Source organism: Podarcis muralis, chromosome 13 (assembly GCF_964188315.1).
Source record: "Podarcis muralis chromosome 13, rPodMur119.hap1.1, whole genome shotgun sequence".
Classification (NCBI taxonomy): domain Eukaryota; kingdom Metazoa; phylum Chordata; class Lepidosauria; order Squamata; family Lacertidae; genus Podarcis; species Podarcis muralis.
Window position 1 is genome coordinate 44,764,675 of NC_135667.1, and position 27,953 is coordinate 44,792,627.

General features: G+C 45.9%; 1 protein-coding gene across 1 annotated transcript; it reads left to right on the top strand.

Annotated features, from left to right (window-relative positions):
- On the top strand, nucleotides 1–27,942 carry KRCC1 (lysine rich coiled-coil 1). The gene is made up of 7 exons (XM_028703188.2): nucleotides 1–194; nucleotides 14,701–14,807; nucleotides 17,838–17,942; nucleotides 19,041–19,209; nucleotides 21,864–22,130; nucleotides 22,684–22,783; nucleotides 26,080–27,942. Exons 1-7 carry the CDS (start codon nucleotides 83–85, stop codon nucleotides 26,897–26,899), a joined length of 1,680 nt encoding a protein of 559 aa, XP_028559021.2. The 5' UTR covers nucleotides 1–82; the 3' UTR covers nucleotides 26,900–27,942.
- The last annotated feature ends 11 nt before the right edge of the window (nucleotides 27,943–27,953 follow it).

Consider the following 27,953-nt stretch of genomic DNA (forward strand, 5'->3'; position numbering starts at 1 on the left):
CGGGTCGCGGCTGCCATCTCTTCACCGCTTCCCCCCGCGAGGCCTTTGCCGCCGAGGGTGGGCGGGGCCCGCTTCCCCAGCCATGGCGGCGGCGGCGGCACCTGCTGCTGCTGCTGTGGGGCGGGAGAGGGCAGAGGGGGGAGGGGGCGCCCCCTCCCCCCCGCTGCCGCCACCCCCCCGCGGCCAGAGAGCAGGTGAGTGGTGAGCTGAGTGGCCGGCAGGGAAAGGCCCTGCCCACCCCGACTCTTAGGCAGAGGAGGGGGCGCGGGAGGAGGAGGAAGTGACGCACAGGAAGCTGGCAGGGACTGGGGGGGTTGTTTCAGGTAAATTGGGGGCTTCCTAGGATTTAGTGGGGGGTGATGTAAACAAAGTTTGCCCTTTTCCCTTATGGGGTATCCAAGAGCCCATATAGGGTCCTTACATAGGTTCCCTATTGGGTTCCCTATTGGTAGGAGGTTCCCTATTGGTAGGAGAAGATGACAGAGGCCAACCAGAGAATATTGAGAAGCAAAGCAGCTAGTAAGCTTGATCTTTATGGATCTGTTGCAACAGGGTGCTCCCCTCACCCGCTGGAGAGAGGAGGAACCCAGAACAATGGCTTGCAAGGCTTTATACAGACTTTTGAAATTGCCACCCTGTAGATCAAGACCACCCCCAGAAAAATCATACATACATCACAGAAGGGGTGAAATCTAAGACCACCCCCCCAGATACATCATACCTACATCACAGAAAAGGCGGTCTTAAAACAGACATTTGAATGTTGTTTTTCTCCTGCCCTTGTTTATCTGGCAGGTTACTTGCTTAGATTGCCTGGGTAGCCTGGCCACACACAATTAAACTTTGGTAGAGTTTCTGTGCAGCTTCTATTACACACATGCATAGAAACGAAGTGTTGGGACGGCAAGAGGCATCTTAGTCCAGTCACCTTCCATGCAGGAATCTTTTGTCCATTGTGGGGCTCGAGCCCACGACCCCAGAGATTCATGCTGAATTAGAGGAAAAACCAGCACAGCGCCAGGTGCTGAAAGGGCGGCAGGTTGGGGAACGTCGACAGGGAACCAACCCAATAGGTGAGCCGCCTCCTTGTGAGTGGTGTAATGTTACAAACAAAACAAAACTAAAGGGAGAACACAAGCAAAATAAGGGTTGGGTGTGTCCTGCTCAGGTGTACTTCCGTCATATTATGCTGAACATGCACATCATCTGCTCAGATAAGTAGTAAGTTGCTTAGGTGAACTTGGAAGAAATAAGGTCTGCGCCAGCTCTAGTGTCATTCTTGCATATAGAGTTTCTGCGGCGTTGTGTTGGATTTATTGGTTTGGACTTTGTATCACACAGTTCTGGTAAGCACTCGAAAGCGGCTTCTATGGCAAAAAAAACCCCACCATAATAAATGACAAACAGCAGTCATCAGTTTGAAAACAAGCAATCGTGATGTTGTAGGAATGCAGTGGTGTGGCAGGGGTCTAATGGCACAGTGGGCTTCATGGACAACAGACATGGAAAAGATGGGGAAATATAACTTTCCCCCCATAAGTATTGACCACACACCACCATGTTTTAAGAATCCTTTGTGCAGCCAAAGCTTCGTACCACAGGTGGCTACAGTAGTCAAAGCACATTGCAGGCAAACTGTCCAAGAATCCATTAACAACCAGACTTGGAGACCACCTCATAAAGAATCAGACTTGCAACACCTCCCAGGAATGCGTGGCAAGAGATTTCCTCCCTACAATATTTTACTTGCTCTGAAAAATATGCAGCAACTGTGAGTGAAATCTTAAATTTCATACAATACACCCACTAAAAAAAAACCCAACTCTTCAGAAAGCAAACATTTGAAAAATATCTGAAAACACATCACTTTGAGTTAGATAATTTTTTTGGCCTATATACAATCATAAAATTGTAGAGTTGGAAGGGATCCTGAGGGTCATCTAGTCCAACCCCCTGCAATGCAGGAATCTCAACTAAAGCATCCATGGCAAATGGCCATCCAACCTCTGCTTAGAAACCACCTTGCAAGGAGAGTCCACCACCTCTCTTTTGAGTGTTGAGCAACCCTTACAACCTGAAAGTTCTTCCTGATATTTAATCAGAATCTCCTTTCTTGTAACTTGAATAAATCGGTTCGGGTCGTGCCCTCCCATGCAGGTGAAAACAAGCTTGCTCCATCTGCCTTTTAGATATTAGAAGATGGCTATCATATCTCCTCTCAGTCTCCTCTTATCCAGGCTTCCTCATGAGGCTTGGTTTCTGGACTCTCGATCATCTTGGTCTCCCTCTTCCGCACTCATTCCAGCTTGTCAATATCCTTCTTAAATTATGGCACTCAGAACTGGGCACAGTATTCCAGGTGCGGTCTGACCAAGGCAGAATAGAGTGGTACTATTAATTCCCCTGATTTGGACACTAGACTTCTTTTGATGCAGCCTAGAATAGCATTAGCTTTTTTTTTTTTTTTTTTTTTGCTATTGCATTACACTGTTGACTCATGTTAAGCTTTTGGTCTACTAAGACCCCTAGATCCTTTTCGCATGTACTACCGGCAGGCCAGGTGTCCCCAATCTTACATTTGTGCAGCTGGTTCTTCCTGCCTGTGTGTAAGGTAAAGGTACCCCTGCCCGTACGGGCCAGTCTTGACAGACTCTAGGGTTGTGCGCCCATCTCACTCAAGAGGCCGGGGGCCAGCGCTGTCCGGAGACACTTCCGGGTCACGTGGCCAGTGTGACAAAGCTGCATCTGGAGAGCCAGCACAGCACACGGAAACGCCGTTTACCTTCCCGCTAGTAAGCGGTCCCTATCTATCTACTTGCACCCGGGGATGCTTTCGAACTGCTAGGTTGGCAGGCGCTGGGACCGAGCAACGGGAGCGCACCCCACCGCGGGGATTCAAACCGCCAACCTTTCGATCGGCAAGCCCTAGGCGCTGAGGCTTTTACCCACAGCGCCACCCGCGTCCCATCCTGCCTGTGTGTAGAGCCTGACATTTGTCCCAACTGAAATTCATTCTGTTAGTTAGGGACCAGTTCTCCAATCTGTTAAGGTCATTTTGAGTCCCAATTCTGTCTTCAGTGGCATTGGCTACCCCTCCCAGTTTGGTGTCATCAGCAGATTTGATTAGCCTCCCTCAATGTCTTCATATAATGTTGCTTCATACTACATCAGACACTTGGTTCATCAAAGCCTTGTGGTATCTGCTTTGGCTTGGAGTGGTTCTGATATCCCGTCCTGCTATCCAAGTTGGAATTAACTTTGGAAAAAAATTTCATGCAGGCGTGTGCTCTGCCACTGAGGTATGTCTCCGCCACCTTAACAGTTCATCGGTGGCATTACATTATTCATGTGGTCTTTGAAGATGGATGGACCTTAGTTTGTATCACACGTGTGGTGCCTTACAGAAAACATGTATGCCACTTACGGCAAGAGAAGTTTGGTGTAGATTCCAGATAATTGTCAGAGTTTGTACCTCTCCTTTTGAGTGATTGGACTTTGTGTGTGCTTCAGTGAGACATTTAAAATCTCACTCACTCAGATTGTCATAGCTTGTGAGGTCATAAATCCTTATTCATATCCCAGCAGATTTCACTACGGCCTTTAGGTATGGATTTTTAACTTTTTCTTTTTGATTTCTAACTTCCGTTCTCATTATTTAAAGCAATGAAAATACAGAGACAAGGGCAGTAGAATTTTGTCACTATAATTAAATTTGCCACTTGTTCTTTCCATCTCTTCTCTTTCTTCAGTTGAGCTCATTATACCTAAAGAGGAATGAGAAGTGATGAGCAAGGCTTATGCTATTCACACTTAGCAACAAGCACGCCCCATTGAATTATGGGGTTTTTGAGTTGGCCTGCATAGGATTGTGCTGCAAGTAGATTCATCTTTAAACAAATACAGTTCTCTCATGAAGTAACCTGCACCAGAGAGCAATTTTAAACAACCCCAGGAGTTTGCATACACCAAGGGATTTTTGGCTTTCCCCTTTAAACCATCTCACATACACACTGTATTTTGAGACTCCCTGCGGTTTTCACAGGGGTTTGCCATGCAGTGAAAGTTGTTGGCTGTGTAGGAAAGAAATTCTTAATGTTTCCTTGAGCACATGGAGCTAGTCCTGGGATAGCCAGTGTGGTGAGATGTTGTGAATGTTATTCCTGAGCTGAGGCTGCTGGAGTCCATGACATCTAGCGAACACAAAGCTGGCTTTCCTTGAACAAGTCTTCCTGCTTACATATCATCAGGATCCAGTGTGCTTGAGCCTCTGTGTTTTGCCCTAACAGCTAATCCGAGTACAGTGGTACCTCGGGTTAAGAACTTAATTCGTTCCGGAGGTCCGTTCTTAACCTGAAACTGTTCTTAGCCTGAAGCACCACTTTAGCTAATGGGGCCTCCTGCTGCTGTCGTGCCGCCGGAGCACCATTTCTGTTCTCATCCTGAAGCAAAGTTCTTCACCCGAGGTACTATTTCTGGGTTAGCGGAGTCTGTAACCTGAAGCATATGTAACCCGAGGTACCACTGTATACATTTCCATTCGAAGCAGGAGATTCTTGAAATATCTGTGCTCCCATACTGGTCTTTGTAGATTAGTTTTCATAGCTCATCTCAAACAGATAATGAGGGTGTTATCTGCGTCTGAAAATACGTTCACTGTACAAATGGGGGGGGGGGACATGCATCAATATTTAGGCAGGTACACTGAGGCTGAACATTACTGGCTCTATTTGTGAGTAAAATGTGTTGAAGATGAGTACAGTGTGGATCCTTCATGTCTTTTCTGTGAACCAATGAATAAAATTTCTATAGACTCCCATTCATCCATCAAAGGTGTACACTGCAGTCCTGTTTGGCATGGGAGGGAAGTTTGCATTGGTGACGGTCGGATTTATGTGTGCCAAATAGCAGGCTTTGGAGGCAGTGAGCCAATGCTGGTAGCCCCTTTCCACACCTGCAATTTAATGTTTTGAAAAGATTCACCCAACCACACACTGTAATGTAATTTGGCCTAAAAGTGAGTGGAGGTGTGACATGACTACTCTTGCAATATTTCATATAGGCCAGGGTGGTCCAACCTCTCAGACCAAGTGGGCCGCAAGAGTACTTTGACATAGAACCCGGGGGCCGCACCCTGAATGAAATTTCCATCTCGAAAATTAAAGTGTTCACAATATACAGTGGTACATCGGGTTAAGAACTTAATTCATTCTGGAGGTCCATTCTTAACCTGAAACTGTTCTTAACCTGAGGTACCAGTTTAGCTAATAGGGCCTCATGTCTCCGTCACACGATTTCTGTTCTCATCTTGAAGCAAAGTTCTTAACCCGAGGTACTATTTCTGGGTTAGTGGAGTCTGTAACCTGAAGCGTCTGTAACCCGAGGTACCACTGTAGTTAATACTATTTAATACAGGCAATTAATATATTTAAGGGTAAGGACTCCCAAGCATAATGAGACCTACTCCCGAGTAAGCATGCACTGAATCAGGTTGCTGCTCTACAATCCATAGAACAGAGCTGCAACTCTGTGCACCCTGACCTGGGATTAAGCCCTGCTCAGGTCAAAATGCAGGGCAAACCTCATGCGTTCCTACTCAAAAGCAAATGCCTTTAAGTTCACTGAGATTTACTCCCGGGTAAATGCATAATGTACAGGGCTGCAGCCTTAAATATATACGCAGAGTTATCCAGTTGCCCAATACCAGTGTAGGGGAAATACCTCTCTCGCATTAAATGCATTATTATTGTTATGATTACAGTGGTACCTCGGGTTACATACGCTTCAGGTTACAGACTCCTCTAACCCAGAAATAGTACCTCAGATTAAGAACTTTGCTTCAGGATGAGAACAGAAATTGCACAGCGACGGCAGCAGGAGGCCCCATTAGCTAAAGTGGTGCTTCAGGTTAAGAACAGTTTCAGGTTAAGTACGGACCTCCGGAACGAATTAAGTTCTTAACCTTAGGTACCACTGTACTTTGTTGCACGGTGAGGCCGTGGGGGAGGAGGGGGTTGGCCACGTGGCATTGCAGAGGTTGAGGGAGACACAACAAGCACTTCTACTGCTTGTTTTTGTGTGTTCCTCACAGCAGCAACAGCAAAAGCTGGATTCAAGCCACTTTTAAGAAGTCCTGAATGTTGCGGAGGGCCACCAAAAACCACCTCGAGGGCTGCTTACAGCCCCCTGGCTGCATGTCGGACCACTCTGATATAGGCTGTAACTCTGATTTGTAGTAGGAAGAGTCTTTCATTCTGAGTATCATTCTGAGTATTCCTGCATCACCTTACCAACAAAGGTCCATATAGTTAAAGCCATGGTTTTCCCAGTAGTGATGTATGGAAGTGAGAGCTGGACCATCAAGAAGGCTGATCGCCGAAGAATTGATGCTTTAGAATTATGGTGCTGGAGGAGACTCTTGAGAGTCCCATGGACTGCAAGAAGATCAAACCTCTCCATTCTGAAGGAAATCAGCCCTGACTGCTCACTGGAAAGACAGATTGTGAAGCTGAGGCTTCAATACTTTGGCCACCTCATGAGAAGAGAAGACTCCCTGGAAAAGACCCTGGTGTTGGGAAAGATGGAGGGCACAAGGAGAAGGGGACGACAGAGGACGAGATGGTTGGACAGTGTTCTCGAAGCTACCAGCATGAGTTTGACCAAACTGCGGGAGGCAGTGGAAGACAGGAGTGCCTGGCATGCTCTGGTCCATGGGGTCACGAAGAGTCGGACACGACTAAACAACAACAACTTTCCTGCATTGCAGAGGGTTGAACTAGATGACCCTCAGGGTCCCTTCCTACTCTACAACTCTGTTATTCCTTCTTGTAGGTGGTTGTAAGGTTAAATGGAGGCAGGAGGAGGCCTGTTCTTTCCTGAAGTTTCGTTCCAACCATGTGTTATGTCCCAACAGAACAATCTTCTGTTTGGAGTTAGTAAGCAAGTGATTTCTCTCTTTCTCTAATCCTTAAGAGACTGTGTTGAACCTCACCAAGCAGCAAACTAGGGGAACGATTGTGATTTAAGAGCTGAGTCGTGTGCCGTTCTTCCAGGTTCATACACACCACAAATTGTCACCCCACTGATCTGCGGTGACTCCAAGAGTCTCCAGCAAATGGGGCTCCCAGACCTTCTAACTCAGGTCGTTTAGCTGAGAGTGCTATGGATTGAGCCTGGGAATTTAATTCATGGAAAATAAATATCCACAGGGTTTAAGCCCCTTCTTCCTCGAGCAGGAAAATGTATTTTCCTGTACAGTGAGTTGAGAAGCCATTATCTTGCTTGCGCAAGTTCCTCCACCAATTCTCCGCTCAAAACAAGTTGAATGCTTACAGTGCACAAATTATATATGCGGCAATATATGAGACAACTCATAGGCTCAAAGCCCTGAGCAAAATGCCACTGTGCCACTTTGAGAGGCAATAAACATAAGATCAAATTATGAGATGGAATGCAGGAATGCCTAATGTGAAATAACTCTCTCACTCCGCATTAGACACCAGGAAACTTGCAGCAGTGGTACTAGTGTGCTGCTGAACTTGCGTAAAGTGCGGCAAAAGGTGGGAGGCAGACCCTGTCGCCTCTACTCAGGACCAACAATAAATGGCTGGCTGACACGTTGGACTGGAATTTTTTGTGAACTGATGATAGTGGGACATGAGTATATGGAAGCAGGGCGAGAAAGAATTAGAGGCCTTATGCCATGGCAAAATCACTCCAATAGTATTTTCTTGCACCAATTTCGCACAGTGAATCTTTTTCATCGGTGTTTCTACAGCTGGCATTTCCCATGTATGGGAAAAAATATGCAAGGCCCCCTGATGTGGTTAATAACTGCTCTCACCGCATGGGGTACATTCATAAGAAATATACACCACGTGAAATTGCTGAGACGAAAGCTACCGGGAGCTCAGCAAAATGAAATGGATTGCAACCCAAATACAGTGGTACCTCGGGTTATATACGCTTCAGGTTACAGACTCCGCTAACCCAGAAATAGTGCTTCAGGTTAAGAACTTTGCTTCAGGATGAGAACAGAAATTGTGCTCCGGCGGCGCGGCGGCAGCAGGAGGCCCCATTAGCTAAAGTGGTACCTCAGGTTAAGAACAGTTTCAGGTTAAGTATGGACCTCCGGAACGAATTAAGTACTTAACCCGAGGTACCACTGTAAAAGGGAAACAACATGGCCGAAAGCAGGATCCACTCTGAGCACCAAAAGCATTTTTGAGCTTACTTTAGAGTTGTTGACAAAGATTTTCCAAACCAAGCTCGAAAACTAAATTCGGAGGCTCTTAAAAGGCCACCACAAATGAGAGATGAGTTTTTGGAGCTGCAGGGTGTATTCTCCATCCCATATGAGAATCTGAGCTGCGGAAGAATTAGGGGCTCGTTTTCCTGGCACCTGCTGTTCCCCAGACCCCCAAAACACACTTTCCTCCTACCCTTTGCTCTTCAAACAGCAGGAGAAGCAACAGCCATGCCATAAGAAGGATTGAGGGGGGAGAGCTTCCTGAGATTGTCTTCATAATCTGGGTAACACAGCATTAGGGTGCAAAGCTTATGGGATCTGGGGAGACGTAGTTTTTGTGAGGACTCCTGCAATTGCAGTAATGTCTTGTGATCCTCTGCTAACTCAAAGCAACAGGGCATTGTAGAATGAGAGCCCTGCTGAATCAGACCAAAGACCTTTCAAGTTCAGCATCCTGCATACAAGAAGCCTAGAAGTCTGAGGGCAGTAGTCCTCCCTGTACCTGGTATTCAGAACCCCCAACCCTTCCATCTTGGTTCCACTTCTGCATGTAACACAAGGGGTGCGGGGACTGGTTGGCAAAAAGATCTCGGATACAGTATTTTCGAAATTAATCAGAGGCAAGCTTGGGCCTGCGCATCCACCTCCAGTTTAAACCCATTAAATGTCAAAGCTGCTTGGTGAAGCAGATTATCCGTAAGTGTACGTTTATAAGCAACATTTAGGGTTCGGATGTAATGTTAAAAATGTGGCTAATCATCAATGGAAGCAAAAGTTTCTGATCTTGTTGCTTTGGAAGGGGAACAGGGCCACGTGAGACCAAAGCTCCCCATAGGTAAAGGTAAATGGGCCCCTGACCATTAGGTCAAGTCGTGACCGACTCTGGGGTTGTGGCGCTCATCTTGCTTTATTGGCCAAAGGAGCCGGCGTACAGCTTCCGGGTCATGTGGCCAGCATGACTAAGCCACTTCTGGCGAACCAGAGCAGCGCACGGAAATGCCATTTACCTTCCCACCCGAGTGGTTCCTATTTATCTACTTGCACTTTGACGTGCTTTCGAACTGCTAGGTTGGCAGGAGCAGGGACCGAGCAACGGCAGCTCACCCCGTCGCGGGGATTCAAACCGCCGACCTTCTGATCGGCAAGTCCTAGGCTCTGTGGTTTAACCCACAGCGCCACCCGCATCCCCATACCTTGTTCATAATGCTAAAGCATGGTTTGCCATGGTATTCAAACCAGACCAATGTGGATGTGAAGAAGAATATGCGAAGCTGAATTAAAGTTTTAATAATTAAAAGAATTAAACATGGCAATTGCCTCAGGAGCATGGCATGAGTATTCACAAAATCTGCATACAAATAATACAGTAATCTTAAAGCATTTTTGTTTTAAAATCAGGCATACCACATGTCACCACATGTGCCTCTTGTGTGAGAAGGGGAGTGGAACGGTGATCCCTGTTTAATTCATTGAAATGTTTTTGTTTCCTAAGTGCCCAATTAGTTAGGGCCAGCTTGTCAACTGATCAAAAAGCTTTTAATTAATCTGATGTGAATGTGCATTTGTAGATTGGCACCTGAATGTTCCACTCTCCAACTCTGCCCTGTGTTTGGTTGTTCCTACGTAACCTTGCAGAATAAATACCTACTTGGGAGTGAGCCCGGCTGGTTGGACTGAGATGGCTGGGTTGACAGAGCATGACAATCTCAGGGTTGGGGGTTCAAGCCCTACGCTGGACAAAAGATTCCTGCATTGCAGGGGGTTGGACTAGATGACCCTCAGGGTCCCTGACGACACTGCAGTTCTATAATTTTAAATTTAGTGGGGCTTACTTCTGAATAGACTTTGCAGAAGAGATTTGAGCAGCTACTAGCATTCATACCTGGCCAATCTTGGAAAAAATCTATATTCTGGATAACGAGTTAGAACGTGTTTTTACAAGCAAGTTCAGGTACTTTATTTTAAATTTGAAACTTAAATTTTGATTTATGTTCGTTTACAGAAAGCCATTGACTCCCATTGAATCTTTACCCATGTAAATGGATTTTGGGCTTCAGCTGGATATCGTCACATGTTGCCTCGAGGCATGTGCACAGAAACCCACATAAACTTCGATACTTAGAATTAGCCAAATTGACAGACATAATAAGACAAAACCCAAAAAGTGAAGTAAAAAAAGAATGGGAGTGCCTAAATGAATACCTCAAAAGTCAAGGTTCGAGGCCAGAAATCTGGCTGAGTCTGGAATAACCTTGTGAAGGGAAAGGATATGAAAGAGGGATTTATATCTAGATGTTAGGATAGAGATGATAAAGAAAACAGGAAGACACAATGAGAGATAAAGGAGGTGCTGTGGGATTGGTGGAAGTCAATGTCTTGTTGTTTTAGTGTTTATAATATTAACTTGTAACATATGGATTTTATTTTTATTTTTTGGCTGCTTTCGTTTTAGAATGTTGATTTTTGTGTGTTGTGTATTGTTATTTTTCGATATCTTTCATGTTGTTCTTGTTGTGTGGAAAATACTAATAAAATTTATTTATTTTTTAAAAAAGAAAGAAATCCACATAAACACACTGCTCCTCCCACTGGTTCCCATGTTCATTCTCTTCCTCCACTTGCTGTGGGTTTTTCTTTTTTTATATAAAAGTGTTCTGCGTGGTACAGCATGCAGGAGAGGAGTTGGGGCAGGCAACACAAAGATGGCTGCCAGAAGCGGCCATTCTGTTAATCAGCAGCATCTTCTGACTTAGGATTTGCTGAATGGTTAGACAGAAAACCCCACCAAAAACACGAATGGATTGCCTTGACAATGCCCCATTTTCACACGATCTTGACTTCATTCTGGCTGCTGAGCTCTTAGTGTCTATGGTTAAGTGTCCAAACATGAAATCCCTCCACATTCCCCACTACTTCTGTCTTCCCGTGTGTCTTAATTTTTCATCCTTTCCCCAGTGCTTTGAAAATGGACCACTTTGTACACATCATAGCCTGATCTTCTCATAGTACGAGGTGGAAGGGAGTCCACTGTCAGATAACAAATCCTTTCCCCTTGCGCCAACACAGTCTGCATTACAAGCGGGGACCATTTTAGGCATGCCCAATTAACACGCGGTCGCCAACGCATGGGTCCTTTTGGACCCAGAAGAAGGCAAAACGGGCATGCGTGCTTATATGCACTCTGTCAACATGCATGGGGTCCGAGGACCAGGAACAGAACCCCTACATAAAATGGTCACCACCTGTATTATGACTAAACTTTTTTGCGGAGAAAGTCCCCAGTGCTTTTCAAGCTGCACTGGCTCCCGGTGGAGTACAGGGTCAGATTTAAGGTGCTGCTTTTGACCTTTAAAGCCCTTCATGGCCTAGGACCCTCGTACCTACGGGACCGCCTCTCCCGGTATACCCCACAGAGCGCCTCAAGGTCCATAAATAACAACACCCTAGTGGTCCCGGGCCCTAAGGAAGTTAGATTAGCTTCAGCCAGAGCCAGGTCCTTTTCAACTCTGGCCCCGGCCTGGTGGAACGCTCTGCCTCATGAGACCAGGGCCCTGCAGGATCTGATTTCTTTCCGCAGGGCCTGTAAAACAGAGTTGTTCCACCTGGCCTTTGGCTTGGAGCCAATTTGATTCCCTCCCTCTCTTTCTTTTTTCTTTTCCTTCTCCTCCTGCAATGAGGCTACATTTTAATATTTTAATGTTGTATTTTATTTTTGTTTTTAAGTTGTAATCATCCTTCTTGTTTTTATTATTGCTTGTAAGCCGCTCTGAGCCCGGCCTTGGCTGGGGAGGGCAGGGTATAAATAAAAATTATTATTATTATTATTATTATTATTATTATTATTATTATTAAACTTCCACCCATTAATTTCACTGGGTCTATTCTTAGTTGTATGCAATCCCTTATGATTGCTTTGGGAAATACAAGTAGCACACCAGTGTTTTCCACAGCAAACACCTAACATGTAGACATTGCAGATAAGTGTACATGCTTCTTTACATCACTTTTCACATATGTTAAGAAACACCTGTTCCCCACCCCTAGCAGCTGTAATGAGTGAAACTGGTTTAATTCAATCTCCTCCATTGGGACAAGAGTTGCCTGTTGTTGTTGTTTAGTTTTTTAGTCATGTCCGACTCTTCGTGACCCCATGGACCAGAGCACGCCAGGCACTTCTGTCTTCCACTGCCTCCCGCAGTTTAGTCAAACTCATGCTGGTAGCTTCCAGAACACTGTCCAACCACCTCGCCCTCTGTCGTCCCCTTCTCCTTGTGCCCTCCATCTTTCCCAACATCAGGGTCTTTTCTTTTTTTCCCATTTAATTTTTATTAGTTTCAATTCATTATACAACACCAAACATTAAAGCAACAAAAAAGACAAACAAAACACAAAAAACAACAAAAAAAGAAAAAAATTACATAACATAAAACACCAACAAATTAAACTTACAGTAACTAAATAACTAAATCAAACAACAATAATTGACTTCCCTTCAACTCGGTTTCAGAATATGTTACAAAAGGTTTTCTATCTGCAGTTTCGTTTTCTTAAAACTCTTTAAAGATATCAGGCATCCGGGCATGAGCAGGCAAAGAAGGCAAAGAACCAGGGTTGAGGCCAATTCTTTTTTCTTTTCTTCTGCATTATGGGGTTACTCATGAACAAGATGCAGTAAATTATCATCTTCTTGTTGTTGTTTAGTCGTTTAGTCGTGTCCGACTCTTCGTGACTCCATGGACCAGAGCACGCCAGGCACTCCTGTCTTCCATTGCCTCCTGCAGTTTGGTCAAACTCATGCTGGTAGCTTCGAGAACACTGTCCAACCATCTCGTCCTCTGTCGTCCCCTTCTCCTTGTGCCCTCCATCTTTCCCAACATCAGGGTCTTTTCCAGGGAGTCTTCTCTTCTCATGAGGTGGCCAAAGTATTGGAGCCTCAGCTTCAGGATCTGTCCTTCCAGTGAGCACTCAGGGCTGATTTCCTTCAGAATGGATAGGTTTGATCTTCTTGTAGTCCATGGGACTCTCAAGAGTCTCCTCCAGCACCATAATTCAAAAGCATCCATTCTTCGGCGATCAACCTTCTTTATGGTCCAGCTTTCACTTCCATACATCACTACTGGGAAAACCATAGCTTTTACTATACGGACCTGCCTGTACTGTATTGCAAAATCTGGCACAAATCTCCAAGGACCAGTTCAGATGGTCCTCAAGAAGCAGGAATCCTTACTGTGCTTGAACTTTGTCCACAACGCCCAAGGGCCACTTAAAATTCATTAGAATTTCCTAAATGCCAAAAGTGATGGGTTTTGTAGCATAAGGTCTGTTCTCTCTGCAGCTGCCTGCCTTTATTAACCCCTGAGGCTGTGCTGGCCTTTAAGGAAAGTAGAATCTACAAAACCCACAACCGGGCAATACCTTTAATAAGACACACCAAACTCTCAAAACAGTGTCCAAACGTTTGAGTTCTGTGTGTCTCTTAATTGAGCTAGATGCTACGCAGAACAGGGGTTGGAGGATTAAGTAGAAAAATAGAAAAACAAAAAATAGGGTGGATGTTATAGTCCTGGTGTTATAGGAATTAGACAGGGCTTCTTCGAGATGCACACTATTTTGCCAGTTGGATTAACACGCAGACCAACAGATTTGGTTAAAGTGGATTTGTCACTTGTGCACACACACCCTCAAAAGAACAACAAAAACAACCCAGATTTTGTAGGAAGAAAAGTGAGGGATAACAATTCCTTGATAAGACTTAATTTCTCTCAGGGCCGGATTTAGGTTTGATGAGGCCCTAAGCTACTGAAGGTAATGGGGCCCTTTATATGTCCAGCTGTCCTTTGTCAACAACAAATTGTCACTGTTTTTGTGTTGAATATATGCTATATGGTAATTTATGGACCTAATAGGTACCTAAAGCTATTTGCATGTAACAAAATAAATATGTATTTTATCAAAGTACTGTAATTGTTGAACTGAAATACAATTAAGAAGAAGCATATATAGAAATGAGCAAACCAGTGATATTTTAGGGAGCAGGCTAGCAGGTGGGGCCCATTACTTACATCATAGGAGCCTACACAACACAAAATACTGTTGCTGTATGTAGGTTTTATTTTATTTGTTTTCTATCTTATATTTTGGAAATGTACATCCAGGTTTTCTTTAATTTTGTTTTTGGGGCCCCCCAAGAGAATGGGGCCCTACGCTATAGCTTTAGCTTATACGTAAATCCAGCACTGACATCTCTGCAAATCAGGATGAGTGTTCAGTAATCAGAAGGATGTTATATAACCTCCCTGCAAGCTTTGTGCAAACAAATCGTGATGGATGCTCAGTAAAAAGGTCCCTCAGTTCCAAGATCAAAATTATGGGCTGAATAAGTCTCTGCTGAACGCTAAAGGTAATCAGATCACTGCTCTGCTTATTGACTGCTATATCCTTAATCATTCATTTAGATGATACTTTGGATGAAGTGACAAGGAAAGAACTGTGCACAGACACTTTCTGCAAAGTTTGTGGAGCTGTACTGCAGTTTGAATCGCAAAGGGCTGCACACTATGAGGTAAGCTTTTGGAGCGGAATATGTCAGTTGTGTTTCCTGCACACACACACCCCTTAACTCCTAGCAAAGGACATTTCAGTGTTTCCCAGTACAGGCTCAATTTCCTTGGGAGGAGAGTCCACTAGAGAATTGTAGCATTTTTAGAATATCTGTTCATTTATAAATATTCAAACTGAATAGGCAGACACCCAGACATAGAGTGTTGCACTTTGAAACAGTTCATTTATTTTATTTGTTTATTAAATTTGTTGGTTGCTTTTATCTTGCCCAGGGCAGCCCAAAGCAACTTACAAACAAACCACATAGATAGATAGATAGATAGATAGATAGATAGATAGATAGATAGAGTAAAACCAAGGGGTTTTCTCCAAAAATAGGCAGCATATTGGGGGGGGGGGGGCTGTCTCCTCAAAGCCACCTGCAAAAACTCACACTTGTCTCTGTGGGTTGCAGTACAAGTCATGCCCACAAATGCCCTACTTCACCCTTGGCTGGTAAGTCTTAAGAATCCCCATGAGCTTGTAATCACCATCCACAATTGTTCATTGAAGAAACCTGTTCTAGCCAACTGTGCGCTTTGACCCATTGGGAAAAGATCAAGTAATGGGTTACATCATCGCCTGACAGCCGTAACGATATTATCCCATGTAAGATGCATATTCATGCTGTCCTGCCATACAGTCGCTTCTCCTAGTCCTGAACACATGTTAATATAGGGCCACAGCTATTAATTTTCCTAAGACGCACACCCAAACCCAAGTACAGTGGTACCTCGGGTTAAGTACTTAATTTGTTCCGGAGGTCCGTTCTTAACCTGAAACTGTTCTTAACCTGAAGCACCACTTTAGCTAATGGGGCCTCCTGCTGTTGCCGCACCACCAGAGCACAATTTCTGTTCTCATCCTGAAGCAAAGTTCTTAACCCGAGGTACCCTGGAAACGATGCCTTATGAGGAACGGCTAAGGGAGCTGGGCATGTTTAGCCTGGAGAAGAGGAGGTTAAGGGGTGATATGATAGCCATGTTCAAATATATAAAAGGATGTCATATAGAGGAGGGAGAAAGGTTGTTTTCTGCTGCTCCAGAGAAGCGGACACGGAGCAATGGATCCAAACTACAAGAAAGAAGATTCCACCTAAACATTAGGAAGAACTTCCTGACAGTAAGAGCTGTTTGACAGTGGAATTTGCTGCCAAGGAGTGTGGTGGAGTCTCCTTCTTTGGAGGTCTTTAAGCAGAGGCTTGACAACCATATGTCAGGAGTGCTCTGATGGTGTTTCCTGCTTGGCAGGGGGTTGGACTCGATGGCCCTTGTGGTCTATTCCAACTCTATGATTCTATGATTCTACTATTTCTGGGTTAGCGGAGTCTGTAACCTGAAGTGTCTGTAACCTGAGGTACCACTGTAAAATATTTGTCTTGTTTCATTGCTAATAACATTGCTTTGGCCAGTGAAACCAACATATTAAAGGCATGGGATCCATTTTTCTTTATCCTGCGCCACTTTGATTTAATCCCTTCTCTAAGCCAGCTTGTTAAAGTTTTCCCCTGAGCATTTTAGCATCGGCTGCTGTGGACGTTCTGAGACCTTAAGTAGCCTCTGAACTGTCTGTGTTGTCACGCTCCCTTCTCTCCCTTCTCCTTGTCCTGCCTGGACACTTGAGCCTCTGCAGACACATTGCCTGAGGAAGCCCTGCACCAAACAAGACAAGAAAGGGGCGGAAGCTGTGCTAGGCCACCGAAGAGCTCTTTCGTGGCTCCCATTCATTCTGATGGGGCTCATACAGAATAGCTTCTGTAAGGAGAGTCGCGAGCCGTCTTGCATCGCAGCCAGCCATGCCTTGGCCACTGTTGGGATGCAAAGAAGAAACTCTCTAGCAGAGCTCAGGTAGTGGTCAGGCTGGCAGAGGAGGAGACAGTCTTATAAGTATCTGGGGTCAAGCTATTTATTGCTTTAGAGGTAACCGCAAGCTCTTGAAGCTGGCAAGCAATTGCTGCTGTTGTGAAATGGGGACAATATTCTCTCACCGCTAAGGAATTCTCTCTTTTTAAAAAAAAAAAAGTTTATTAATTTTTCATTAATAACATTGCAATTAGTAACATATCAAATCATGCTACATCACATAACAAATAAAAAGGCCAATTACAGTGGTACCTCGGGTTAAGAACTCAATTCGTTCTGGAGGTCTGTTCTTAACCTGAAACTGTTCTTAACCTGAAGCACCACTTTAGCTAATGGGGCCTCCCGCTGCCGCCGCGCTGCTGCTACATGATTTCTGTTCTCATCCTGAAGCAAATTTCTTAACCTGAGGTAATATTTCTGGGTTAGCAGAGTCTGTAACCTGAAACGTATGTAAACCGAGGTACCACTGTATATATTCTGAATTAAATAATTTAATGGGACTTCCCATGTTCTGGCTGCTCCAGAGAAAATCTTTTGCTTTTGTTCCTGCGTTTTCTCCCAATATCATAGTTCCGATCTTAACCCCTTCTTATCATCACAGTCGCTCGTATGGGACTTTTCCATCATACAGTGGTGCCCCGCAAGACGAATGCCTCGCAAGACGAAAAACTCGCTAGACGAAAGGGTTTTCCGTTTTTTGAGTCGTTCCGCCAGACGAATTTCCCTATGGGCTTGCTTCGCAAGACGAAACGTCTCGCGAGTTCTTGCGAGATTGTTTCCTTTTTCTTAAAGCCGCTAAGCCGTTAATAGCCGCTAAGCCGCTAAGCCGTTAATAGCCGCTAAGCCGCTAATAGCCGTGCTTCGCAAGACGGAAAAACCGCAAGACGAAGAGACTCGCGGAACAGATTAATTTCGTCTTGCGAGGCACCACTGTACCACATGTCCATATTATGTTGGCATGCAAGAGGGTTTTATTCTCCTTGTTATTCTTCTAGCTAAGGAATTCTCTAAACATTGCAGTTCTCCAAGTTTTTTTCAAAGGTACTGTATATTCCAGGCCTTACTCATTTTATCTCAAAAGAGAACCCCAAGGTGCATCCTGATATTAAACCAATCCTTCTGTTTTCCAGGGCAAAAGGCACGCTCAGAAAGTCCGGCTTTATTTACAGATGCATAGTGAACAGAAGGATGGCCAGGAGCCCAGCAAACAGAAGTTACAGTATGTGAATTTCCAGGTAATGTTATCTCATCCTCAGCATAAGCCTGGCAGGCATCAGAGATTGGGCCAGCAGCCAGTTTGGGGAAGACTGTGACCACCTTTCCTGTGCCTGATGCCATCAGAAATGGGGAATTTCAAGCTGTGGCTAAAGTGAAGAAGAGCCAGGAGCATGCCGTGCATGGCAAAAAGGCAAAGGTACCAAATTCAAGAGGGACGCAGGTGGCACTGTGGGTTAAACCACAGAGCCTAGGACTTGCCAATCAGAAGGTTGGCGGTTCGAATCCCCGTGACGGGGTGAGCTCCTGTTGCTCGGTCCCTGCTCCTGCCAACCTAGCAGTTCAAAAGCACATCAAAGTGCAAGTAGATAAATAGGTACCACTACGGCAGGAAGGTAAACAGCGTTTCCGTGCGCTGCCCTGGTTCGCCAGAAGCAGCTTAGTCCTGCTGGCCACATGCCCCAGAAGCTGTACCCCGGCTCCCTCGGCCAATAAAGCGAGATGAGCGCCGCAACCCCAGAGTCGGCCACGACTGGACCTAATGGTCAGGGGTCCCTTTACCTTTACCTTTACACCAAATTCAGGAAGTGCCAGTGTTTTTGGTGCAAAGAATCAAGAGTATAGTTAGAGAGTGCATTCCCGATTATTCCTTTGAATCAAAAGCTTGAATTGCAGGGAGCTTTGCAGTGCAAATAATCCTTGCCCACAGTGGCATCTGCCGCCCAAAGGGAGTTTGTTGCTCACCTGACGTCATGGTGGAATCAGGTGATTGGCAAGTGGTTGTCCCTAGCCACCTATCAGAATGGCCCAGCCGGGTGGGAGAGCTCAGGATCCAGCCTGGAGTTAGATCCAGCCTAGAGTTAGATCTTCTTTTCCACCCTGCTCTATATGGCTAGTTGCTAGACCAAAACCTTTTCAGACCTGGAATATGTTTTTAATCCCAAACTGCATCATAAACCCTGTTGTTGTTGTTGTTGTTGTTGCTGCTGCTGTTTGCACCATATACGCCAGTTTTTCTCCTTTTTCCTTTCCCTTTCTCTGTCCCACTCATTCTCCTCTCAGAAATTTCCCGTCAGTTTAGCACTGGTGGATTAAATGTCTTCACGCTTTGATTTCAGATGGACCCAAATGTGGACGAAAACACCTACTGCAGGCTTTGCAACATGGTCTTCACGTCCCCAATAGTTGCTCAATCACACTACCTGGGAAAGATTCACACCAAGAAGATGAAACGGCTGTCAGAAGATCAGGCACAACAGCCTTTGCAGAACTCTCAGCCAGAACCTGGTGAAGACCCAGTGGTTTTTAATAATAATAATAATCATAATAATAATCATCATCATAATAATCATCATAATAATCATAATAATTTTATTAGTTATACCCCAACCATCTGACTGGGTTGCCCCGGCCGCTCTGTCCTCTGTCAGGGCAAAGTGGTGCAACATTTTAGCTGAATCCAAGGAACTGTCAGGCTTCAGAGAATCCAGTCCCTCCCACGGTGGGCAGCCAAGAAGTTGACAACAAGAAGAGTTCTTACCAAGTCCTTTATTCAATATTCCCAGAGAGAGGCTTTGAGAAGTGCCTCTCCATTCCAGTAATGGCATTGCTCCGAGTAAAATCCCACGCCCTCCGTCTCTCCTATCATACCTAATCCTTGCAGAGCCAGTGTGGTGTAGTGGTTAAGAGCGGTAGTCTCGTAATCTGGGGAACCGGGTTCGCGTCTCCGCTCCTCCACATGCAGCTGCTGCGTGACCTTGGGCCAGTCACACTTCTTTGAAGTCTCTCAGCCCCACTCACCTCACAGGGTGTTTGTTGTGGGGGAGAAAGGGAAAGGAGAATGTTAGCCGCTTTGAGACTCCTTAGGGTAGTGATAAAGCGGGATATCAAATCCAAACTACTACTACTACTACTACTACTACTCTTCTTCTTCTTCTTCTTCTTCTTCTTCTGCTGCTGCTGCTGCTGCTGCTGCACCGGCTGATCTGAGCTTTCTGCCTCTGAGCTTTCTGCTCTCCTACTCTCAATGCTCTCCAGGAACTGGGAGAGGGTGGGGTGGGGTCTGGCATGCTTTCCAAAGACACTGTCTGTCACCTGTCTCACCTGGTGCTGCTTCTCCCTCCTACTCCTCTCCCAACATTTCCCAGCTTCTCCTCTCTGCAGCCTCTGAACTGTGACCTTCTACAAACCACTGTTCTAAATCTATACTGTCTCCCTCTTCTCTGGGAAGTGCAGCAGGGGCGGTCTCCACCATTCCTCCTCAGTCCAGTCCCTGACAGGAAGAAGGAAAGCAAAATTTCCCTTCTTCTTTGCTCCCTTGTTCACGTCTGCCTGTCCCCTGGTCTTTCTGCACAGTGCAGGAAAGGGAAGGGAGAAAGTATTGACTTAGGCCTGCCAACCAGCCGCTTGCAGGAGGCTACACCTATAGCAGCTCACCACCAAGTGTAGTTGTCATCCAGAGAGATAGACGCACATGGGATGAGGCATACTGTATTTTTTGCTCCATAAGACACACTTTTTTCCTCCTAAAAAGTAAGGGGAAATGTGTGTGCGTCTTATGGAGCGAATGCAGACAGGAGGCTCTTGCTGGAGCCACGCTGTCAGAGCTGCCCGAGCTCCCAGCTCACAAAGGACCAACGCCACTTCATTGTTATATACAAAAGTCTTTATTGAAGTTCAGTTTCGCTTTCACAGCCGTGGCGCGCAGCTCTACGTCTCAAACTCTAGACCGCCGAAGCTCCGTCTGAATCTCCTCCCCCCAGACACCAGTTTAAGACTCTAGCCTTGCTCCACCTCTTCCGTTTCTCTTTCCTCCTCTGGTTCCGCCTGTCCGCTGGGGTCTTGCCCTTCCTAGACTCTTCTGACGCTGAGTCCCCTGAGTCTTCCCCCTGCCTCCGGCGGGCTTTAGGACCTGGTTCCCAATCCGGGTTTTCTGCTGTCCCGCGCGCTTGTACATTTGAACTTGGCGTGCGCGCCCAGCCGGCCACCTTCCTCCTGACCGTTACACTGCTCCTGTCACTGCTTCCCCCTTCGGGGAGGCTAGCTGGACCTGACGTCCCCTCCGTTCCCCCACTCTCCGATAGGGGCGTGGTCAACCCTGACTCATCATCTCTCCCTGCTGGAGACGACGCTGGCCCTGACACATGGGACTCTTCCCCCCCACTGCGCTCTGGTGGGGAAGCTGGTCCTGATCTCCCACTGCTGCTTTGGGAGTCCCCGCTGGCCCCTTGCTTCGGGTGCGTCCCCCCTGGGACCCCCCTTGCCCTGACCATCGGCGCCCCCTTCTGGGAATCTTCTGATTCGCTGGAGAGGCTCATGGAATCTCTCGGGTCACTGTCATTCTCCCCTCCGCTGCCCTCAGATTCTTCCCCTTCGCTCTCCATTTCCTCTCTCCCCTGTGCCTCTGCTCCTGAGCCCCTGACACACGCACTCTTTAAAGAGCCGTCTGTCCCTTCCCCCACCTCCCGCAAAAGCCAGCAAGAGCCGCTGCCAGGCTCTGCTCAGCGCTCCCTTGTAAGGGCTCCCTTTCGTCCCTCATCCCGCTTTGCTGGGAATCCAGCAGAAGAGGTGCTGCGCAGCTATCGCTCTTTCTCTGCTGGTTTCAGCGAGAGCTGCGCAGCTTGCTCTGCTGGCTACTCAGCGAAGCGGGAGGAGGGACGGAAGGGTTTAAAGCAAGAAAAGCGAGAGCCGCTTACATTCTCTGCGCAGAATATTTTTTTTCTTGATTTCCCCCTCTAAAAACTAGGTGCGTCTTATGGTCAGGTGCGTCTTATGGAGCGAAAAATACGGTATTTGTATGTCGGGCATTCCTTCTTGATACATAAGAGCTGCACGGAATATATTTTATCAGTGTAACCGAAAGACTCACAGGGCCATTACCGTGTCTTCTCTGGCTGCTTTGTTGGGAGTGCTGACCTTCCTTCCTTGCACTTATTTCCCAGGTCCCTCTGCGGTTCCATCTCTGCCGGAGCCATCTGTTGAAAACGCCTCGCAGGACACTGATGTGAAAGACCCGTCGCCATCCTGTAAAGCCACGTTGGATCTAGACGATCCGGATAAATTCTGCAAGCTTTGCTCGGCGCCCTTCAACAACCCGCTTATGGCCCACCAACACTACGTGGGCAAGAAGCACAAAAGGAACGAAGCGCGCAAGAAGCTGATGACCGAGATGGGATCTGAGGCCGTTCCCGCGGAGTCCCAGGCCAATGGTAAGCAGGCGACACAGGGAGACGCCGTCCATTGAGGGTGGCTCAGAACCAAGCTACGTGGTCAGCAGACTCGTGGGACTTCGTGGCTGTTGCTGCAGCATTTGAGGCAGAGGGGTTCCATGTTTTCATGCTTTCCTGTACAGTGGTACCTCAGATTTCATACACTTCAGGTTACATACGCTTCAGGTTACAGACTCCACTAACCCAGAAATAGTGCTTCAGGTTAAGAACTTTGCTTCAGGATGAGAACAGAAATCGGGCTCCGGCGGCGCGGCAGCAGCAGGAGGCCCCATTAGCTAAAGTGGTGCTTCAACAGTTTCAGGTTAAGAACGGACCTCCAGAATGAATTAAGTACATAACCAGAGGTACCACTGTATTAAAAAAAATATTCTCTGAACGCGCGACACCGTATCCAGCTGTCAGTTAGTGGAAGACTTTTTCCAGGAACTGGCGGGCAGAGAGATATGGCACAAGGAATTCGGACACGTTTTGGGCGTGCCCTGGGGTCATTTTCTTTGCGATCTGTTTAACCTGCAGCCCTTTGTTCTTTTAGCAGTTGGAGTGGGCAGGTATATATGCCCCATATGCAGCATCAGTCTCACGTCCATAGAAATGTACCAGTCGCACATGCAAGGAAATAAGCATCAGATAAAGTAAGTGTTTTCCCAGGTGTGCATTTTTCTCTTCTCCCCAAGCCCCCCACAAACAAGACTTGACAGTTCAGTGTGGGAAGTGTGTGCTAATGTTTGCAGTGGAGACTCACAAAGACTGATCTTGGTGGTGGTGGTCTCTGTGCAGTCCTTCATCTGGGTTCAGCTGTCAACTTTTCCCTTTTCTTGAGAGGAATCCTATTCGGAATAAGGGAATCTCCCTTAAAAAAAGGGAAACGTTGACAGCTATGCTTCTGTACCTGCACAGCTTTCTCTTAGAAGGCAGAGGAGAAGAGATTTTTCTTCTCTTGCAAGCGCCTTGCTGCTCAGTTCTCTAACAGCAGTCCTTTTTTTCAGGGACGCAGGGTTACGCATACTCCTAAACATTTTCTGAATCTAAGTTTGGCCTCGTTGAATGGGCAGTATTTTCAATATGAGTAGGAAAATGAGAGTACCCCTAAACATTTTTTAAGAAAAGAAGCACTGAGTAGCATCAACTTTAGGACATCCTCTCTGAGGAGATGTCTCCTCAGTTTGCTCTTTCATTGTCCGTTTTATTTACTTCCCCAACTCTCTTTTTAATATTTATTAAAGTTTCCATTTTAACAATCCAATAAAAAACCACATTAAAACATTCTAAATTAGAATGCAATCAAAAAAGCCAAATATTCAATGCCAAATTATATATCTTTTGGGTGACTTCCCATGCTCTGAAGTTCTTTTGTGGTTTTAGTTAAGTAGCATTTAATATGATGGATAGGGGACGCAGGTGGCGCTGTGGCCTAACCCCCTGAGCCTTGGGCTTGCCGGTCAGAAGGTCGGCGGTTCGAATCCCTGTGACAGGGTGAGCTCCCGTTGTTCGGTCCCAGCTCCTGCCAACCTAGCAGGAAAGCTAATCAAAGTGTAAGTAGATAAATAGGTACCACTCCGGCGGGAAGGTAAACGGCGTTTCCGTGCGCTGCTCTGGTGTTGGTGTTCAGTTGCACCAGAAGCGGCTTAGTCATGCTGGCCACATGACCCGGAAAAACTGCCTGTGGACAAACGTCGGCTCCCTCGGCCAGTAAAGCGAGATGAGCACCGCAACCCCAGAGTCATTCGCGACTGGACTTAACTGTCAGGGGTCGTTTACCTTTTTAATATGGTGGATATTGTGACCTTTCCTCATGCTTACGGTGCAGCAGGTATCTTCAAGGAAGCACAGGGTTTGTGGGGAGAACATAACCACCTCTCATTAGTATAAGTTCCACTTGATTTGCGTCTACCCAAAGTTCACCAGGTAAGCTCAGTGGAATAATTTGTCAAGGCTTCTAAGAAGAGCTGTGCAGGAACAGGCCTATTTCGTCCACCGCTGTTCTTTGAGTCTAGCCAGGTGCCTTTCAGAAGCTTGCAAAAACCACCTATCTCACACAGTTGTTCCCTAGCAGCAGGTATTCAGAGGAATGCTCTGATCCTGGAAATAGATTGATTTTGTGTCTGTGTGTGTGTGTGTGTGTCTGTGCAGAGTAACTGATCAGTGTCCAATGCCCTAACCAGGGACAAGAATTTGGGTCACCAACTGTTGGAACTCTGTTTTCCTGCTTTATTTGCATTCCCAGTTCCAGAAACTATTTACAGTTGGGGCTGAAGCAAAAGATCTCTTTCAGTTTCTTCTAAAACAGGTATGTGTCGTGGAGCAAGGATTTTAACAGGAAGATAAGGCAGTTGCTTAAGTTATTTAGGAGCAAGAAGAGCACCAGGTTAGGCTTGGCTTTTGGGTCGCTCTTCATTGCCCACTGAGTCAAACGTTTTCCAGCAAAATCCTGCAGCAGTTTATCTTCAAGTTTGAAGCAACTGCACGTTTGATGGATTTGCTTGCTTTAAAAGATTTCTATACTGCCCTTCATCCAGGCCAGTTTTACAGCAGCACATAAAATGCTAATCAGTGAAGCAGCAGCAAAAGGCAATGCTAAAAATAAGGGATGGATGGATGGATGGACAGACAGACAGACAGATAGATAGATAGACAGACAGACAGACAGATAGATAGATAAGGTATCTGACATCTTAAAAAAGCATATTAATGTAGGCAAGTGAGCCTCACTGGAGAGCATCTTCCATCACTTTTATGCACCAGGAAAAAATGTTTTTCAGTCATGCTTTTGGCTTTAATTTGGAGAGTTTCAGATAAATGTGGTCTCCTTTAGTGGGTGGGATGGAGGAGACTACTTTTTACGTATAGGAATATTTTTAGCTTTTATATTGCTTTAGTTTTGTATTGGTTGAACATTTGTATTGCAAGTCACTTGTGAGCTCACTTGTTGTAAAGAGAAGTGGCTAATAAACGAAAAGGTCCTTTATCCCAGTGCACCCTACCTCTGTTCAAATGGCTGGGGCACCATTGGGAAGGACAGGGGTAGTAGCAGCAGCAAGAAAAGTAGAGGAGCAGCTCTTAGGTGTGCATCTGAGTGGGTGGCTTTTAATTAGTGTACCCAAATGAGATAGAGGAACACCCTTTGCCCCCCGAGGAAGACCTTTGATCGAAATATGTTGGGAAGTCTTTGCAGAAAAGCCTTGAGGTCTACTTCTTCCATTAAATTATATCACAGGAGAGCAGGATATCAAGTACACTCTCTCTTAATTCAGCTCCTGAATACATACTCATGTACTGGGAAGACAAAGGATTTGTTTCTCAGCAGTGTGAAACGGGCAAAAACTGATCTATCGCACGTATTATGTAAAAGCCCCTTTAAATCCAGACTTGCTTCCCAGTGAAATGTGGGTAGAATAATACTGCAGGAATTTAGGTGGTGCTAAAGTGGAACTGTGGGATGCGGGTGGCGCTGTGGGTTAAACCACAGAGCCTAGGACTTGCCGATCAGAAGGTCAGCGGTTCGAATCCCCACGACGGGGTGCGCTCCCGTTGCTCAGTCCCTGCTCCTGCCAACCTAGCAGTTCGAAAGGAAACAGTGCAAGCAGATAAATAGGTACCATTTCGGCGGGAAGGTAAACGGCATTTCCGTGCGCTGCTCTGGTTCACCAGAAGTGGCTTAGTCATGCTGGCCATATGACCCGGAAGCTGTACGCCGGCTCCCTCGGCCAATAAAGCGAGATGAGCACCGCAACCCGAGTCGGCCGCGACTGGACCTAATGGTCAGGGGTCCCTTTACCTTTAAAGTGGAACTATAAATCATTCAGCTGACATTTTGGTCCACAGGCGCTTCTTTCTTTCTGACTTCAGCCAATTTGGTTAAAAATCCTGTTGTTGTCATTTTTGCTCATTCCCGCCACAATTGTATCTCTTCTCCCTTTTATTCTTGTAGAGAAACCCTGATTTCCAACCTAATAACGAACTCCAAGAAAACATACGGCTCCTTCCAAGATGAATTGGAAGATTATATTAAAGTACAAAAAGCAAGGGGGCTGGAACCAAAGACCCACTTCAGAAAGCCAGAAGAAGAGTTTCAAATGGAAGAGTATGGTGCCATGAATGGCCACGAACGGGGCTTTGGATTTGATCAGGATCGGTTTTCCGGCGACGCTAACACACCAGAGCAGTATTCTGGCATTTTCTCAGAAACATGTCCACCTTTGTATTCTGCTAGCAGCAGATTGTCCCATTGGCCGCCAGGGTACAGAGACCTGCCGAAACTAGAAAATGCACCCGTTTCTCAGCACAGCACAGGTGGTTCCCTAGAAAAGCAGGCATCTCCATTGGCCACCTACAAAAGTGACAATTGCAACCCATCATCCGAATCCGTTGATGGCTACAAACATCTACCTTCCGACAGTAGCTCTGCCTTTCATAGGAGGAGCCAGAAGTCGCCAAAGACATTCAGAAAGGAGGAAGAATGTTCAGGAGAGGAAGACGGCAACCCTCGCCCACCCCTTGCTAAGTTCAGGAGAAAACAGCGCTGCGAAGGAGACGCAAACTTTGGAAAGGGCGGAGAGAAGAGGAAGAGAAAGAAAGAGGACGGCGACTCAAGTGCCGAGTCGAAATCGAAGCACGGTAAGGACAGAGGAAATACAGAGGGATCTTCTGAGAAGGAGAGCAGGAAGCACAAGAAGGAGAAAAAGAAGTCCGAAGCCAGTGGACCAACAGAGGAGGAGATGCTCTGGGATGAATCCATCCTGGGATTCTGAGCTTCTCCTAATGAATGAATTTTTGCGTTCATTTGAACCGTTGTGCACTTTTATGTTTCCATTACTGGTTACTTTCCCTGCCCCCCCCCCCTTTTAATTGCTTGTTCAGGAATAATGAATGAAGGGCACAAGATCTCTTAGCAAAGCACTAGGGAAGAAGTGGAACTGAAATTTTGTTGTACTCTATGAAACATAATTTGCCATTTTCAGTACTTATCCTGAAGCGGCGTTTAATGCGTTATGAATTTAGTGTGTAATATTCTTTCCGGTAGCATTTAAATGCAGGTTTAAAAAAACCCAAAAAGCTATGCATTGTCTATGGTTGCAGCGGTATCTGTGTTGTTGAAAGCTTTAATATGAAAGTATGGGGACATGGAGAGGGTATATTCCATTTCTTCTTTATAATTGTTTTCCCCTTCCAGTTCTGAAAGTATAAAATAACACATTAAACCAAGAAGAGGAAACTAGTTGAATGTATCCACACACACACCCTTTACATCTCAGGTTCATTTTATTTAGGTATAGTTCTTAATCCTAGCCCCAACACCACCTCATCAAAATCTCTCATAAAGGCTTATTTGACTACAACAGGTTTCACTGTTGAAACTGGGGTGAGGACCTTGCTTTCTGCAGTGCCTCACTGCCCACTGGTGCTTTGAAGCCCCAATTTCAGGACTTCAAAGCACCACATCTCCTGACGCCATTTGTAAACTCAAGCAATTGCCCATCTTTTAAATTTGGCCCACGAGCCAGATCCTGATAGGGATCTGGACCATGGAGCCAAAAAATTTCCCCATCTCTGTCTTCAAATGGTGGTTGTCACCATCTCCAACAGGTAAGAGGTGCTTGTAAAGTTCAAGGATGGTTTTTCTGAAAACGAAACACTATTTAAGAGTGTTCAAGGATCGGGGATTAAGGCAGTCAGTTTAAAATGAGAATTAAGATGCCCAGAAATTCATGCCTGCTTTTAAAGGCATGGAAATGGTTGAAGCAATGTTTGCCTTTACTTGTATGTAGACAGTAAAGATGATTTCTGAAAAGCGCTCTCCTGTTT

Excerpts from the sequence above, each read along its gene's own strand:
- KRCC1 (XM_028703188.2), top strand. The coding sequence starts at position 83 with ATGGCGGCGGCGGCGGCACCTGCTGCTGCTGCTGTGGGGCGGGAGAGG. Across the intron at positions 14,808-17,837 it reads AAAGGGCTGCACACTATGAG|GGCAAAAGGCACGCTCAGAA; the intron begins GTAAGCTTTTGG and ends TCTGTTTTCCAG. Across the intron at positions 22,131-22,683 it reads CGCGGAGTCCCAGGCCAATG|CAGTTGGAGTGGGCAGGTAT; the intron begins GTAAGCAGGCGA and ends TTGTTCTTTTAG.